This window comes from Saccostrea echinata, unplaced genomic scaffold, assembly GCF_033153115.1.
Source record: "Saccostrea echinata isolate AGI-Se365-2 ecotype Australia unplaced genomic scaffold, CSIRO_AGI_Sech_v1 ptg000016l, whole genome shotgun sequence".
NCBI classification, from domain to species: Eukaryota; Metazoa; Mollusca; class Bivalvia; order Ostreida; family Ostreidae; genus Saccostrea; species Saccostrea echinata.
Window position 1 is genome coordinate 25,982,600 of NW_026889765.1, and position 18,581 is coordinate 26,001,180.

The 18,581-nt window shown below is 34.3% G+C and overlaps 1 protein-coding gene across 1 annotated transcript; it reads right to left on the reverse strand.

Moving 5' to 3' along the window:
• Positions 1 to 1,350: 1,350 nt before the first annotated feature.
• Positions 1,351 to 14,318, reverse strand: LOC133188600 (oxalate:formate antiporter-like). The gene is made up of 11 exons (XM_061324088.1): positions 14,164 to 14,318; positions 11,405 to 11,594; positions 10,704 to 10,830; positions 10,173 to 10,312; positions 9,892 to 10,009; positions 8,918 to 9,039; positions 8,478 to 8,592; positions 7,775 to 7,897; positions 7,220 to 7,429; positions 5,743 to 5,842; positions 1,351 to 1,551 (listed from the first exon to the last, which is right to left on the reverse strand). Exons 1-11 carry the CDS (start codon positions 14,252 to 14,254, stop codon positions 1,496 to 1,498), a joined length of 1,392 nt encoding a protein of 463 aa, XP_061180072.1. The 5' UTR covers positions 14,255 to 14,318; the 3' UTR covers positions 1,351 to 1,495.
• Between the last annotated feature and the right edge of the window lie 4,263 nt (positions 14,319 to 18,581).

Here is an 18,581-nt window from a genome sequence, read left to right on the forward strand (position 1 = left end):
GAAGAATCCCTCCTTAACAGAATACATGTATATCTGAGCAGCAATACTTGAGTATCTTGGAATGCATTTGAATGTCAAGGTCATGAACAACCAGGCTGGGTAAAGTAAAACTTTAACTCTAATTTGAGATTACGTATTTAGAGTATTTCACGGTCTCTGCTGCAGATTGTTCGATTGTTTATTTACGTCCCCTGGAAAATCATAGGAGACGTCACCATATGCCGATGAAGGATTTAAAATTAACCTTTACTTTGCACTCAGGGTCATTGAGCAGGGATCTTTATAGTGCCAACGTACATGTACTTCATTTAAACATTTATACTCAATTCTCATTATATCGCAGGTTCAATGGTATTGCGGTATTTCCCCAAAATGATAGCATCCTTTTTGAAGTCGGTCATGTATCTGAAAGTGTTGCAAACTTTATCAAATTTCACTGATATAAAACTAAGCAATACAAAGAATTATGTACCTTGATAAAAGATGAATTAAAATAGTGCATAAGTATTGTAATAAAAACATACAATTTTTTTTCCAAATGCCTGGATACTTATATTTTTTTAATCCAAAAATGTCCTTGTTGATCAATTTTCCACTAGAAAATGCATAATTGGTGCTTTTATTCACTTTTCCTGAGATTTGATAATTTCCCTAATAACTATGATGAACTTTGAAGAAATAACATGGGTATATTTACGTTATTTATGAATTCAATGACGTTTTTGTGAGCAATTTCAACTGCACGTAGTATCGCTTTTAAAAGGGGGGAAGGGGGTAGCCAGAAAAAAAAAACGACAACTTACTTTTAAAAAGGGGGGCATTGTCCAAACTAGAAAATCCTATTTCGTTTGGGAGGGGAGGGGGGTAGGTTGTTTCCAACTTCTTTTCATTGCCAAATTTTATTCATACATTACCAAAGTACCCTGATTTGTCTATACTGCAGCAAAAAAAAGGGGGGGGGGGGCAACCAGCCTTTCAGTGAACATTTCCAACATTAATAGGTTGTGTTTGGAAAAAAAAAGTGGGTGGGTAAACCCCCCCCCCCCCAGGTGCCTGCGGACTACGTTAAAAAATGCAGGTTGATAGACAGACGGTGGTCTATGACCAATATCATTAACAAATGAGCAATACATTATTTTTCCATACAAACATGTTTATTAGCAAGTAGTATTGTCAGGTATTGAAGCCCTATGTTAATGAAAAATGTACATTGTATTAAATATGCAGAAATGGTTTTCTTTTCTTAAGTGAAAAAATTATATGCAACAAAATACAATTAAATACGTATAAAATAAATTAAGACTATTGATAAAAAAGAAGTATTTTCCTGACTGATTGAGCAAAAAAAAATATATTGTACATTCAATATCCAATCCCGAAATAACTCAATCTGAAATGTCGTTTTGAACCCAGATATGGACGTGCACTTTGTACACAGAATAGCTAATTCGGGATTAAAATGTACGAATAATTTCTAAGATTGATTCTTGTTATGTCAAATGTCTTTGCCTCTTGAATCTTTTACATTAAATGACCACGCCAAACACATGCCTGGAATTTAAAAGAAAACAAATTATACTGAGTACAACTCTGTGGTTCATATTATTCTTAAATAAATTCTCATTAGCATATTGATCCCTTCCCATGTATTGCATCCAAAATCGGCACAACACCCATTTACCGAATGGAAGAAAGGTTCACACAGGACATGGGCGAACAAAGTGTGCAAAATGCCAATAGATTCAAGTTTATAAAAATAAATTTAATTTGAGAATTAAATATGCAGAGCAAAGTTCTTAATGTTCCAAGTTTTGAAATTATGAAACACAAAACTTTTCAGCAGAAAATTTTCTCGGAAAAATTAATGTATACAAAATATTGCGTTTTTTTTGGGGGGGGGGGGGGGGGGGTTGAACCCATGCCACAAAAAACTTGAGTATCATCATTTTTTATAGAGATTAACTCGATGACCACTTTGCCACACAGCTCATTACTGATCGTGATATTTAAATCATGTTTGTGATATGACCCTGGAATTAACGGACTTATTAACGGAAATATACAAATATACAATATACAAATATTGTGGCATAAAAGTGTACTTAGAAGGACTAGTGGGTTCTTGCTCCATGTTAATGTTAATCGAAAAATGTATATTTTTGCGCATACTTTTAAGAAATGCTTTCAAAAAAAAAATGAGCGAAGACCCACTCATATGGAAAAATTGAATTATAGTCTGAAGCATCTTCAGATCAGAACCAAGGGTTTCTGATACGCTACTCTCCTCATAAACCCTTAGCATACGGTGCTGACAAAAGACGGGATTGTTTTTGTCACGTGATCATGATTCTTACCAGGTACGCACAGATTGCGTCATCGACAGAAATAAAAAGCGTATTTAAAAAAAATTGTTTTTAAAGAATAATTAACAAGAAGGTATTGAGTTATGTTAATTTGTTATTTAAACATGTAAACATGCAAAATCTACATCTTCAGTATAGATTCTTAATCACATATTTTGCACGTTGCTTTAGAAATTGGATGACACCATATTGCTATTCATAGAATGGCATGTTATCTTACGGATCATTGTTTACTTGCGTTTTACATTACCGATATTAAAGAGTCAAGATATATCCCGAACGCAAATATCGTCATTTTACAAAAAACAATTGCTGATTGGTCGAACGATGTCGATCAACTCCAATCACAACTTGAGAAAAAAATCCCAACTTTTTTTAACACCGTATGCCAAGGGCTTATGAGGAGAGTAGCGTATCAGAAGCCCTTGGCTAGCGAAGATGAGTCTGAAGATATATGACTATTTTTGCCCTCTTTGGTGCGTGCATTCTATTTTCATAAACGAATGATTTTAATACTTGTGAGATTGATGCAAATCGTGGGAAGTTTACATAGAGTACTTGTATACGTTATTGTAAATCGAAATATAAAAAAATCGTTATAATCTAATTTAATTTTTCACTTATATATTTGTCGTGTCATGGGTAATTTGCTCGGCTTGTTCACCTAACTTCTTTATTTATACTAGACTTTGACCCGTGCGTGCACGGGTTGACATTGTTATGAATTCATCCATGTGCATATCGGACATTTACAAAATAGATACATCGACACATTCATATTGTAAGGTACTTTTGAAATAAACACTGAATGTGAATATAATTCTGTTTTTTTCCTTCAAAATTGGTGCGTAACGGCGTAGCGCAGAATGGGTTTGGCCCCCCAGTTAGCTATAAATCAAGTCATGAGTTCGAATCACGCCGAAGTTTACATAAATTTCGCCTTTCCAAACAAATTTAATAAAAGAAATTATGGATATTTATTGAAAATATGACAACAACAAAGAGTTGAGCACTGCTGATATCAAGCAAAGTAACGAAAATGAAGAAATGTGCTAAGCTGGTATTTTTACACAATCAGTTATTAAGCTAAAAGTGTAAAAAAAAAATTGAAACAATTTTAAGACTGCACTTGTTCAAAATATGACCTCAACAACAAAAGATTTATAAAGCACTGCTAATACATATACTTTATATATACACAGGTAATAGACATGTATATAATCTGTAAAAACAGAAATGAAAATGGACAAATGTGCTATACTGGTATTTTTACACAATTTAGCAGATGTGAAGCAGAACAGATTATCTTGCAAATACCCCCCCCCCCAAAAAAAAAAAGAAAACACTGGTTGTTCAAGAGATCATAATAAAAATTAAGAATATCAAATGACTTTATATATGATATAAGAAAATGCTCTCATGACTGTCTTTTTTGATAAAAATTAATGTAATATCCTTGAATTAGTAATATTTTGAATCGATTTGAAAAAAAAACCTCGGTTCTTGAATAATTTTGATTCGATTTTTGAAACAGTATGTTTGCTTCAGTTGTGTTTAAACCTGTTATAGTTACTGAAAATTCGAAATAAATAGTAACCAATTTGAAAGTTTTTTTCATCTTTTATGATTCAAAAAATGTAATGTGTTTTACTTTTTAGCTCACCTGAGCTGAAAGCTCAAGTGAGCTTTTCTGATCATATTTTGTCTGTCGTCAGTCTGTCCGTCTGTCTGTCTGTAAACTTTTCACATTTTCGACTTCTTTTCCAAAACCACTGGGCCAATTTCAACCAAACTTGGCACAAAGCATTCTTATGTGAAGGGGATTTAAAATTGTTAAAATGAGGGACCATGTCCTTTTTCAAGGGGAGATAATTAAGAAATACTGAAATTTTTTGGTAAATCTTTAAAAATATTCTCCTCAAGAACCATTTGGCCAGGGAAGCTGAAACTTATGTGGAAGCATCCTCAGGTAGTGTAGATTCTAAATTGTTAAAATCATGACCCCCAGGGGTAGGGTGGGGCCTCAATGGGGGGTTGAAATTTTACATAGTAATATATAGGGAAAATCTTGAAAAATCTTCTTCTCAAGAACCTTTTGGCCAGGAATGTTGAAACTTATGTGGAAGCATTCTCAATTTTGTTTAAATCTTATCATGACCTTTCATGACCCCTGGGGGTACGGTGGGGCCAAAATAGGGGAGGGGTATCCATGGGAGTATTTATAGGATTTTTTTAATGAATTTTCTTTTCCAAAACTATTTGACCAGAGAGGTAATAGTAAACATGGCGAACAAATTCAAGTTGCAATCATTTAAATCATTTCAAATTGAAAATATCGGTTATATTGACGTTATTTAATTATTTCGATTTATTTCAAAGTTAAGAAATGAAAATAATGTTATTGTAATTTTTGGCGGAAAAAGAATGCCTACTTCACTAAGATTTGATTCTAGCTGGAGTTGTACATGTACCCCCCTCCCCTCAAAAAAGCATAAAAGAAAGGAAGGATAAAATAAAATGGGTAGTTACATTAATATTGCTCCTACGATCATGAGCTTTTTGCCTCCGTTTAGATGGTCAGAGACATAAATAACATATAATAAATGTGTCTCCGAGATGGCGAATGATTACCCACGTGGCCACAATATCACATTTGCATGGATAAACTCAGAAACATTAATACAAATACGTGTAAATTTTCATTGGAAATTTGCTATATATTTCGTTCATACATATTTATGATTTCTTATTATAGAAATTATAAAATAACAAATATATATCTACTTAGTACAAATTACTTTTGTCTTCTCCGATTTGAACACCGTGATTTAGCGTGAATGTAATGCGCACGCGCAAGATTGTAAAATCCAAAAAATCCAGATGATTTCCGGAATATTTGAGGAATTTTCGTTGATTATTAATTAGCGAAGCTTAATTGAGAAAAAAATAAAAACAAATTGGTTATCTTCAAGTACCAATGATGTTTAAAATATATATAACAAAAGACAGTACTCTTTCGATTTATCGGTATTAAAGGCCAAAAATTCGAGTCTATAATTTTAATATAGTAGTATCTAATAGATAAAAAAAAATCAAATAGTTTAAATGCATACAACTAATATAACATTACCTAAATGCAACACCAATTACCGGATGGTATGTTATTTTACAAAAGGAAAGTCTAGACCTTGCCGATCCGCAACATCAAAATTAAACACAGCCTTGGAAAAAAGTTCTGAACTTGAATGCATCCCCCCCCCCCCCCGAAAAAAAAATCTGTCACATGTTTAGTTTGCATTTTTAGTACATGTACTTCATATTTGTTAAGTTGATTAATGTTACCATAATATTTCAACACAAGCACAATCGTGATACTTACTTAGAAATGAAAAAAATGCTACCATGTAAAACATGCCATACCAGTGGATGACAGCTTTTAGTTTTGACGTCAGCAGCGCTGATACAGGAGATGATATAACCTGATAAAGAGAAGAAAACAAATGTGGCTGAAATTTATAACAAACATGCAATATTAGTTGTGTTACATCAGAATGATTCTCCGAAAATCCAAGGATGAGTTACATGTACTTAAATTTTCGCACAGGAAAAAAACAAAGTTAACGAAGTTCTGCGGAAATGTTTTCTAGAAGCTGGCAGAAGACATCTTAATTTGAAATTTAATTAGGCGTTTCTCTGAAAGTTATTTTAGCCAAATATGAGATCTGCACCCCGCCCGCCCCCCCCCCCCTCCCTGCAACTGTTCAAAAGTTATGGCGAAGGTTAATTTTTTTTTAATGTAAGTAAAAAGTCATGGCCAAGGTCAGAGTTGTTGGTATCCAAAGAAAGGTCTTGTCACAAGTATTACATACGTGAAGTATGAAAGCCCTAGCTCCAACCATTCAAAAGTTATGACCAAGGTTAAAGTTTTTCGAAAGTAGGTCAAACTCCTAGGTAAAGGTCAAAGGGTCAAAGAGGTTGATATCCAGAGGAAGGTCTTGTCACAAGGAATACACATGTGAAGTTTGAAACCCCAAGCACCAACTGTTCAAACGTTATGGCCAAGGTTAAAGTTTTTCAAAAGTAGGTCAAACTCCAAGGTCAAGGTCAAAAGGTCAAAGTTGTTGGTATCCAAATGAAGGCCTTCACAAAGAATACACATGTGAAGTTTGAAACCCCAAGCACCAACTGTTCAGAAGTTATGGCCAAGGTTAAAGTCTTATAAAATTTTGCAAAAGTAGGTCAAACTCCAAGGTCAATAGGTCAAATATGATGGTACCCAAAGAAAGGTCTTGTCACAAGGAATACACGTGAAATATGAAAGTCATACCTCCAACCAATCAAAAGTTATGGGCAAGGTTAAAGTTGACAACAGACAGACAGACAAACAGACAGACTGGACAAAAACAATATACCCCCGGGATCTTTCGATCCGGGGGCATAAAGAAAATGAAACGTAGCAGTGTGTACATTAGTGCGATATATAGGTGTTATACATTTTCTTGAAATCGGACCAAAACTGTGAGAAAGTAGTTCAAAGAAATTTATATTTTTAGCAACCGTAGCAAATCATTCGTCGAAATCTGGATTCGATGTATAGAATTATGTATATGAGTGTAGTCTACCTATGTGCAAAGTTTTATTGGAATCGAACTTAACGATCGCATAAGCTCTTCTGGTCTTTGACTAGTAAATCAAGCTTACAAACGAAAGAATATAAATCAAACAAGCCAAAAAAATAATTGATGTGGACACAAGAGAACTAAAAATCCAGAAATCGAGTGGGTATTTTTGTGTGTGTACTTGTATATCGATTAATTCTACTAATCATCTGATGATGATCCTTTTCAAACACTTACAGAGGCAGTGAAGACCATTCCGTAGTTGACACCGTAGTGCACTTTCCCGAACGCCCTCGCAGTAGCTGTTGGTAACAGTGAAAAATTTCCGGAGAATGATAGAAATAGACAACAAACCCATATAAGATACAAAGGTTTTCCAACTAAACTCGTCAGTTCAAAACTTAGAATAAAAAAGGAGAATAGGCCAGTCGAAAATACCATGGCAGTCTGAAAACACAGAAAAAAAATCTTATGAGCCATCTTCATAACAACCAATATAACACAAACATCTTATTCTTACTTCATTAGTTGAGGGCTTACTCCTTTTGTTTAAACCTTTGGTTGTATATTTATTTTTTCGGCTACTTATGTATTAAGATATGCGTTTCTTTACACAGTTCGATCCTGTTTCGTTGTCGAATGCCAGAGACTGACGATTCGGCAGCGATTAAGCAATTGGCAAAACGTGTTTCTTATTACATGTAGTAATATGCACACAGTTTAAGTTCTGAACAGATTAAATATTTTATGGGCAGTATTAGTGTTTTTTAAGCTGAATAATCGATATTTAACCTTAAAGGAAAATTTATCTGCTAAGGCACCCCACATTATGCGACCTCCTCCATTGCAGACAGCTGACAGCGAACCTACAACTGCCAGAAAGTAGTCGTCACTGATGAAAGTTTGTCCAAACGCCTGGAATACAAAACATAGGTCAGAATATTTGTAAAACACAGAAAAAAACAAGCTATGAAATATTAAACTATCGTTTTCCCGAAGGTTTAAACAATATTGACAAAGATTTCAATATATTTTGAACGAAAAATTGAAAACTCAATTTTTTTTTTTTTTTTTTTTTTTTTTTTTTTTTGGTAACTGTTATTTTACATACCCTAATACTAGCCGAGGATAATTAAGCACTTCACTGGATATAAATATGGATAATGTTACGGTTATCTTGGAAGAGTGTTTTTTTTATCATAGTTTCTTGAATTCTACTATTTTCAGATTCAACATGTTCAAATTAATTTATTCTTCTTACAATCAGAGTAAATTTAGATTCATTTTGGGAATGATTCCATTTCTTTTTTTTTTTTTTTTTTTTTTTTTTTTTTTTTTTTTGCATTTAAAGAATGAGAAAATAAGGCTGGTTTGACAGGGAAATTTTGTGATAAATACGTGTTTCAGCATTAATATACCTGTATAAGCTGTTCTACGAATTTCTGTAAGATATTTTTTTAGAGATATAGTGCTATCCTTAAAACATAGAATATACCTTGTATAACGAAGATATAAAACTAATTCCCTGCCCGTTGAATAAATAAATGAACCAGAGCTTGTAAAATTCAGACTGTCGTAATGTTTCCCTCGGCGAAAAGTTTCTTTCTTCACTAAAAATACAATTTGACAGAAGTATAAATAAATTGAATATCTGCAAGAAAACAACATACAGGAAAATAATGTCGATTGACGCAAGTACGCTTACAGTTATGAAATGCAACATTCTAGATCTAATTTATTTTGCATTTATTTCAGGATTTGAATGAAGACAATTGCTATGCTAGTTCATTTACACATGACTGAGGTGAAAGTTTCGAAAAATTAAAGCTAACATCAGATCTGTTCTTCTTTATGTATAGGAACGGTGAAATGCTTCAAACATCAAAAAACGCCATGATTATGATAGCATTAAATTAGTCTTTGCTGATCTCTTACCTGTCAGAACTTTCATTTTCTTTGTCACCGATACTTTCATCATCCAGCATGGCGGCTGCTTCGTCATTATTTTTACCACTTTTCTTTTCTCCTACTTCTTCGCAATTGAGCAACGGACGATACTACACATGTAATTAAAAAGGAAGAGGTGTTTCACAATGTGATATTCTACTATTAATAGTGCTCACTTTAAAACCCATTATTTGCCAGGTACATGTACACATGGTTGATTGATTTAATGATTTATTTATTTTGATGAGTGATGTATTTAATTACCTACTGTATTATTCTGACAGCGTTAAGACGTATATCAATACATGCATAAAAAATTTCCCATAGGTCTTTCCATTGAAAAGACTTGTTTCCCCTTAAAAATTGTTTCATACATTAATCTGTACTTCTAAAAAGTTTAACATTTCCAATATTTTTACTAAGAGGTCCAAAATATGATCCTGGACTGGTCAGTGAGATGTTGGACTATGGCAATTCTTACGTCATTCTTAATTTGCTTTTGTTAATCCCCAGCTTAAGTGGGATCATCCGACACGAGTAAACAAGCATATAAATTTCACACTAGTTATTCAATTAAATATCATTATCATAAAACGTAAAAGGTGCAAAATAAATATTGACGGGAAGAATGCGTTCCGCCGAACCCTTGAACCAAACGGTTGCTATCACTCTAACTGTCTCAGGCAAAATTCGATTCTCGGATCCGACAAAAGGCCTCCCTGAGAGTCCGGTCAATAAATGTATACTATGTCGACCTAAAATCTGAAAACGTCCTATTTGTCTGGTATTTTTGATACTGAAGTATATTAATTTAAAGTTCAAACAAACCAACAACAATGAAAAATTTAAAACTTCAATCTCTCTCCTATGCATTTGAAACAGGTTATTAGAGACCTCTACTTCCCGTCAACTTTTATTTCTCTCAATATGTAAAATTGTAACTACAGAGTCTGATTTCTTACTTGCTCAGGGGGTTCCTGAAGCAACATGGAGCCGATAAACTGCATTGCGGCGTAGCAACCGCCTAACAATAGAAAACTATGTGGAACTCTATCTAAAATACTGTCCTGTGTAAAATACCTGAAAAAGGAAATCATAAGGGACAAGGATCAAAGAAGGAAAGCTTCCACATGAAATGTATGAAAGTTTGGCTTCAGATGATTCCATATAGAGATCTAGATTTTTAGGAGAAGGCAAGGTGTGTTATTGTCGAATAATCAAAAACTATACGTCTTAAATATACTTTTCTCCATCTACGTTCAAATCTGCCTTCTGGTTGTCCGGATTAATAAAGGCTGTTTGAATTTGATCAAAGATGAAAGCTCCTCCACCAAAACCAGCGACAACACAGCCATTAACCAATCCCTCCTTGTGTGGTAACCACTGCAAAATGCGCAAACCATATACATGTACACTAGTCAAAAATAGACTTGAACACTGTGGAATAACAAAAAAATCATGGGTCTGACAACTATTATTATTTAAGTAGAACCCCCCCCCTCCCCACCTTCCTTGGAAAAAATATCCCGGATCCGCGCCTGGAAATCAAGGGACCATTTGATAATTATAATAATTAATGACTAAATGACAATGACTAATATTTTATATTATGATATTTTTGAAAATAACTACGAAACTGACAAAGTCGCATAAGGCTTGACAAAGTCGCATAGGACCACTAGTGTACATGAAGGTATATCAATCATCTTGCACGTTTGACTTTGACCTTTGAGCAATTGACCACATCAGAGGGGTCCATGTGAAATTAACTCACCTTCATGGCACAACCCATTGGTGTTGCATAAGCCAAACCGACACCAATTCCAAACATAAATCCATATGTGAATAGTGTCCAATAAAATGAGGATTTTATGGTGAAGAATGTTAGCGCTACACCTGCACTGCAAAAAAATAGAGTAAATTAGGTACTGACTGAAAGAAGAAACACACAAGTCTATATAATTAGTTAGAAATAAATTTAAAAAATTTCTAAACACCTACTCATGAGCTCGAACAGTATAGTAAGATACTCATGTACAAGTTAAAAGTGTGTATTTGTCGTTTATATTAATTGCTGGAGAAGAGAGGTCTTGTTTTTAACATTTGTCATTGCCCTATAAACTGTTTATCTCGGCAGTCTCTTGTAAAAGAATATTAATTTAATTATTACTGATCAACATTGTAAACATGCATATTTTAATATTTTACTATAAGTAAAATGAATGTGAAGCATATGTACCGGCTGTTGGCATTATAAACAACAGCTTCAAATCTATAATTTCAGTTTCAGTTTATCAACTATTTTTTTATATTTCGCTTCTGAATCCTATTCTATTTCAATTCTGTAGCAAAAAGCTGACAAGCAAATAACGTTTGCAATAGACACATATATACATATCAAAGAAAAAAATCCAAATGATCAGATTTATCGTATGTTTTATATTTATATCAGGAGATAGGTAACCAAATGTTCACCTTGCTAACCAGCCACCAATAAGCGTGGAGAGTTTGGGTCCCAGAGCTTTGTACAGCATGCCTCCCAGAAACATGGACGTTCCTTGACCCATAGCGGCTAAAGACATAATCCACGTACTCTCAGCATAATTCAGAGTTTCATCTATTTTATGTTTTTTCATGTAGGATGTCATATACGGTGTCATGTTTCCTATAAAGACATTACACTTTAAAGAAAATTGTTAAAATATTGGTATTTTAATTTCTGAGTTAATGAGTCCCCTTCACCATCATCTTGGAGGTCAACCTGCTGATTTTTCCTTCTTTGACTAATCAAATTAAAACGTGTGGCAGGGTTTGTTTGTTTGTTTGTTTATTGTTTAACGTCCCTCTCGAGAATTTTTCACTCATATGGAGACGCCACCACTTGCCGGTGGAGAGCTGCAAATTTTGTCCTATACTCGGCACTCAGGGCTATTAAGCAGTGAGGGATCTTTTCCGTGCCAGCACCTACTGCGACACGGGACCTCGGTTTATACGGTCTCATCCGAAGGACCAGTCTCCACATCCCACAGTGGGATTCGAACCCGCGACGTAAGGATCAACTCCTTACTCCGCGACTTTAGAGCGAACGCTCTAACCACTGCGCCACGCGGGCGACCCGTGTGGCAGGAATATAAGTTAAAAAAATCTTTACAATATGAAAATAATGAAAGAAGGGACACTTTAAGGAACGTATAAATATTTTTCAGCAATAAATTTTTTTCTTTCCTGGCCATCATGAAAAGCTAAACTGGTTAAATAATTGAAGAATCAGAGCATCTTGACCCCCAATATGGCGGCCAATAGGAAATAACTTTTGTCAATTCACTCTTATAAAAAAATCTCATGATGTTAGTCCGAATATTAAATTCTATTTTTTGCAATAACAAATGAAGACTAATGTAGGAATGTTGTTCACTAAATTCACTTCTATCAATAATTAGCTATAGAAATAATGCAGGTTAAGTGCAGTAGGGTCATCTTTAAAAAAATGTTTGTTAGCCCTCTCCCGACCAACTGACTAAAATGGCTTAACTCAAAACTTTTTTTACATCTCAAGGAAACAATTTTTTTTTTAAAAATCCGGAATTTTTCCAACCAAGCACTCATCCACCTTTTATTTTATTCACACCCTCTTTTTAAAAGCAATGTTGAAAGTTCTGATGTTGATGTTTAATATCTATGGTGAAAAAATCGGGAATGAACAGAAAGAGGACAAAGAAACATTTTTTTTAGAAGATGGACTGTGTGGTTACATGTATCATTGTATCCTGTTGTACATAACTGTAACTAGGACTATCATTATTAATTTATGTAAAGAAAGGAATTGCTCTAATAGAATAAAATAAAAAAAATAAATAAATGAACAAAAAAATGAGGAAAAATAAATTTTCTACAGCCTGAATTTTTTCCTGTCTTTATTCAAACCTGAAATATCGAAAAGCAGCAATGATCATTAAATTGAAATAAACACTTAATGTACCACCATATTAAATAAGTTGCATAAGAGGTTAAATTTCCGTATGGTGAGGCTATACAGATAGGAAGATGGTTCAAATAGGATAGAACTTTCGAGAAAAATAATTAGTTGAAAACAACCAAAGGTTCATATTTGTTCATTGATATACATGTATTATGATCCTTGTGGCTTCAGTGGGGATACTTTGTAAATGGCATTCTTTTAAAGGAATGTGTAGGATTTGATAGTTTTGTGTGTGTGTTCCCAGAGCAGCAAGTATTCTATTTTATGTCACTTAGTTTCAAAAGGGAGTGTTGGGTAGGATACCCCTCCCCAAAGCCAGGGTATTTTTAATAAACCGATATCATTTTGGTGGATTCTGGAAGTTATTTTTTCACAAATATTTTATGAACAAAATCTAGCTACATAACTTTAGACAGAAATATTTTTGTTTTTTAAAGGGGTGGGGGTATATCGCACCACTCTCCTCCGAAGACCTTGTGTCCCGATGTCGTAAACTCTTTTTTTTTTCAAGTCACCACCCAGGGCCCTTGTAATATGATATAAGGAGAGCTCTAAGCTCGGTTGACTTAGAATTAGTAAAGTAACTTGTTTTTACCCCCATCCAACATTCCCAAGTAGTACGTTTTAAGAGGGTTTCCATGTTATGGGAAGTGTACACTTTATTTATTTATTTTTTTTTTTTTACTTTTTGGACATTTGTTTGAGTTAGTATTGAATACCAAGCCAGGGAAAAAGTTCCTGTATCTGCGCATGGATCGTCATGCGTATGAGCTGTTTGTTATAATTTCTAAATAACTTCTGTAACCTATTTGTTATTTTTAAATAACTTCTGTAACCTATTCATCTCCTTGTATTAACCAAGTTACAAAATGTGAATATGCGTATTAATCATTTGCAAAACTATATTGTTTCAAAAAATTGTTTTAATGCTGAATACCGACGATGTAGCGCTTGCATTGTGCAAGATGTATGAGACAGCGACATACATTAAGTCCTATAAGCGCTTTAATTTCTTAATAATAAACATTATGAATATATATGATAGGGTTGTATACTTGGTGCAACTGCTCAGGTTAATATAACATACACTATGTATAACGTGTACCTGTCACTATTTATATTCATGTACTTATCACTGTTTACAATCTACGACGAAATCAATAAAACGAAAAATATTCTTCCTTATACACAGAGGGATTTACGCTAGAAGAAGATTAAATTGACCTTGTTAAATTGTATGATAACAAAGACATACCAAACGTATAAATGGTTCCCAGGGTCAGGTGAATCAGGACTCCTCCAAGCACAACGGAGTAGGCCCTCCATCTTTTACTGACACATGTCATTTCACTACACGAGATTTCTTGTTTGATAAACTGTCATATGGTTAATAAACGCTCTGATGTCTCACGTGACTGATAAAATTGTACATGTAATTATGAATCGGTATGAAATTTAAGATTACTGGTGCAGAAGCCAACAGCAGGCTCAAGAATAGGGTTAATTCTCCTTGAAACCACTTGAAACAAGAGTATGTTATATATTTAAGAATAAGAGAGAGAGAGAGCTTTAAATTGTACAACATAGTAATGATGCAATGTAATATCGTGTGTGTGTGTATAAAACTATGTACTAGTAATTAATAGGCCTACTGCTGGATCTGATTATGTCTCCAGACGTGGCAATGTATTCCTGAATATATACAACATCAACCAGATTCTTACTTACAGTGTATGTGGGGATAACTAATACAAACAAAATTGTGCAGGTAAAATTAGAACGACTTGTACGCCTTAAACGAAGTTTTCAAAGTTTCTGAGTATAAGGTGTAATGGCTCTCTGATAAGAAAGATAACTTTGCAAGAAAATAATCCAACAGTTCAGAGACCTTTGGCCCCCCTTTTCGGGTTCTGTTGGTTGCAGTGTAATGAATAAATTAACATATTGTTAATCTCTTGTCTGTCCTATCTTTTCTGTCCATATCATGCTAAAAAACATTTGATATTTTTCCATTCATATGTTCCGGTGCAAGCGCAACAGTTAAATTAAACCTCTTGAAAAGTAGGTCAACTTCGAGATCATGAAATAAACGAGACCCATGGACCATAGTGCTCATCTGAATCACTTTGGCATCAGCAGACTTTTTCCTTATATACATTTATTCCTATGAAAAAAGGGGGGTGGCTTTCATTGCCCCACCCTACACCCATGGGTCATGATTTGAAGCTACACTTCCGAAGGATGCCTCCATATAAAAGTGATTAATCCTGGCTTTTCTGTTCTTGAAAAGAAAGTTTTAAAAATCTTTAAATCTAAATATTTTGTGTCTCCACCCTACCCCCGGAGTTCAAGCTTTCAACAAACCTGAATCTACAATACCGCAGGATGGTTTCACATTAATGGGATTCATCATTGCTGTTCTTGAAAAGAGGAGTTATATGTTTCAAGATTTTTCACTATATATTCCTATATAAAACTTTTACTTATTCTGGTCACATCTTACTCTCCGGGGGGGGGGGGGGGGGCATGATGTGAACAAACTTGAATCTACACTACCCGAGGATGCTTCCATATTAATAAGACTAGCCATGGCTTTGCTGTTCTTAAAAAGAAGACTTAAAAGTGTTTTTCTTATATATTCCTAAATCAAAAAAAACTTTGATCCCTTTTGTGGCACCACCCAATCCCCCGGGGAGGATGGAATCATGATTTGAACCAACTTGAATCTTGTCTATCTGAAGTTGATTCCGAGCTTTTCATTCTGAAGTCTATGAAAGTCTTAAAATGTCGTGAGGTAATTTTTGAGAAAAAAATGAGTGGTTTACAATAAAGATGCTCGACCAAGGACGTCTGAAAGATTCATAAGAAAAGAAAAAAAGTATCTCAAAGCGAACTATGTCTTATTAAAGTATGTGCCTGATTGATAAATTAATAAAATACAAGTTTGAAGAGGGGTGGATGAAATCGAGTTAGGTACCTTGTGGTAAAAATTAGTAGGGGTGCCCTGTATACGAAACAATTGCAAGTGTGATATGTCAAAGTGATTTGGAAGTCTCAAGTCTCTTTTCTCGGTCCCATTGAATTCGAGATAAAGGGTGTTGCTAAAACGCGGAACGGAACGGAAAACGGAAAATTTGATGTCAAGTTTTCACTAAGCACAGGTATAATTCAGACTTAGGAAGCAATATTCTTTATCTAATACATGTAAATCATATCTAATTAAAAGTTATCGTAACAATGTGATTTATTCACGATTTTTTTCCTCAAAACATGTGGCATATATACATGCAATGGTCAATAAAATACAGATAAATTAGACTCACATCCCATTATCTATCAGAATGTCTCACTTCATGCGCGGATCTAGAGGGGGGGGTGGTCGGGGGTCCGGACCCCCCCCCCCCCGTCCCCTGAAATTTGCAGAGTTATTTAATGTATATACTAAACCAACTAAAAGTGAACTTGGACCACCCCACCCCCTCCCCCTCGAAAACGCGGATCTGTATAAAGTTGGTAAGAAAAGTCATAAGTATTGAGCTTTAGAAATCAACGACTACCCCCTCCTCCCCCCCCCCTGCCCCCAATAGGTTTTTCACGTCTGGGAAAGGACTTTACGGGTTTTTTTTGTTGTTGTTGTTGTTGTTGTTTTGCTTGTCAAGGTTGGATTTTTTTTTTGACGGGGGTGTACCCCCCCCCCTTGGAAAAAATTCCTGGATCCGTGCCTGTACTTATCACTCATCCAAATCTGAATTTAAAAAATGGCTTATTCGTCAAAGAAAAATTCATCATTGTTAATTATAAAAGAGGCAATGTTGTTTTGAAACAGGCGGAAAGAAAGAGAAAAACAGAGTACATAATTATACAATTGTGTTAGAGACAACGATCACTGGCATTAACATGATTAAGGAAATTAAACGATTTTAAAAAAGTTTATAACAACTACAAGAGTGTTGATGCAATCCACAGGGACCTGAAACGGGGATAGGAGAAAGATAGCATACATGTATATGGCCAAATTGTGCAAAACAGCACAAACTTATTCCACAGAATAACGTCAAGATGAGATTGATGGGGAAATGACATATTTTCGAGAAAATATAGAGGTGTTATTCATATTTTAGTGCGGGGGTGGTTACAGAGATGTACGTTATCCACACATAAGGTGCAAAGGTACATATGCATTGAAAATTATGGAAATGTTCGCTCAAAACATGTTACATGTATATACATGTATGTACGGCATTAGATATTTTCTGTTCCGTTTACCGTTCTCTGTGGTTTGTCTATGTTCAGACATCTTCATAAATAAGATAATGAACATGACTAAATCAACTCTATTTTAATAATTAAGGATTAAATATGACAAAAATTATATGATATATACTGTTTCTGGTATTGTTTTTATATTTTAAGGGATTTAACATGGAATCATACTTTCCGTTTTCCGTTCCGCGTTTTAGCAACAATCGAGATAAAGAGGTTTATCTGCTTATATATAAATAAATAAATAATTATATAAATAAATAAATATATATATATATATATATATATATATATATATATATATATATATATATTATACACCTATTTATTGGTTATGAAGACAATAGCAAGTTTATCGTCCCCCAAGACAGCAACTATTTTCCGAGGCGCAGCCGAGGGAAATAGTTGCTGTCGAGGGGGACGATAAACTTGCTATTGTCCGAATAGTCAGTAAATAGGTGATTTATTATACCGAAGCCGACTTTACTTGTGTTACGTCACAATCTGGATAAAACCAGAAGAACTTCGAAATGAAAAGCGACGGAAACGGAATGCTGCCGGTGAATAGTTTGATGACTATTTCACCATGGGCTAAAAGCACAAAAACTATTCCACGGTTTAAAAAGATAGCAGGTTTTTTTGTCATATTTTTATATTGAAAAAATTCACAGAGGTATAATGTATATATATATATATATATATATATATATATATATATATATATATATATATATATATATATATATATATATATATATATATATACTCTATTGTGCCCCTTTCCAAAGGGGAGCGTGATTTGAACAATTTAGAATCTGTACTCATGTGTACCTCTGTAAGTTTTCACACTATTTTCATCTTTTGTCCTATATATTTCAATGTAAAACTTTGAACTCTAATGCGACCTAACCCTATCCCTGGGGCCTTGTTTTGAACAATTTACATGTACAATCTTCACAACCTCAAAAGGCATTCACATAAGTTCCATCTTTTCTGGTGCAGTGGTTCGCGAACAATATTTTCAACGATTTTTCCGTATTTACTTCAGTTATAAACTTTAATCCCCTATTATGGCCCCACCCTACCCCTGGGAGCATAATTTGAACAATTTCGAATCTATACTACCCCAGGAAGCTCCCAAATAAGTTTTATCTTTTCTGCTCCAATGGTTCTTGAGAAGATTTTTTTCCTAAATATTTCAAGGTAAAACTTTGATTTCCTATTGAGGCCTCACCCTACCCCCTGGGACCATGATTTGAACAATTTACAATCTACACTTCAAAAGAAAGCATTCATACAAGTTTCATCATTTCTGGTAGAGTGGTTCTTGATGAGAAGATTTTCCTTAAACATTTCAATGTAAGACTGTGATCCCCGACTCTGACCCCACCCTACTACCGGGGGCATGCT

Coding starts and splice junctions, on each gene's coding strand:
- LOC133188600 (XM_061324088.1), bottom strand. CDS start 14,254: ATGACATGTGTCAGTAAAAGATGGAGGGCCTACTCCGTTGTGCTTGGA. Junction 10,831..11,404: donor ATTGGTGGCTGGTTAGCAAG/GTGAACATTTGG, acceptor ATTTTTTTGCAG/TGCAGGTGTAGCGCTAACAT. Junction 7,898..8,477: donor TTATATCTTCGTTATACAAG/GTATATTCTATG, acceptor TTTGTATTCCAG/GCGTTTGGACAAACTTTCAT.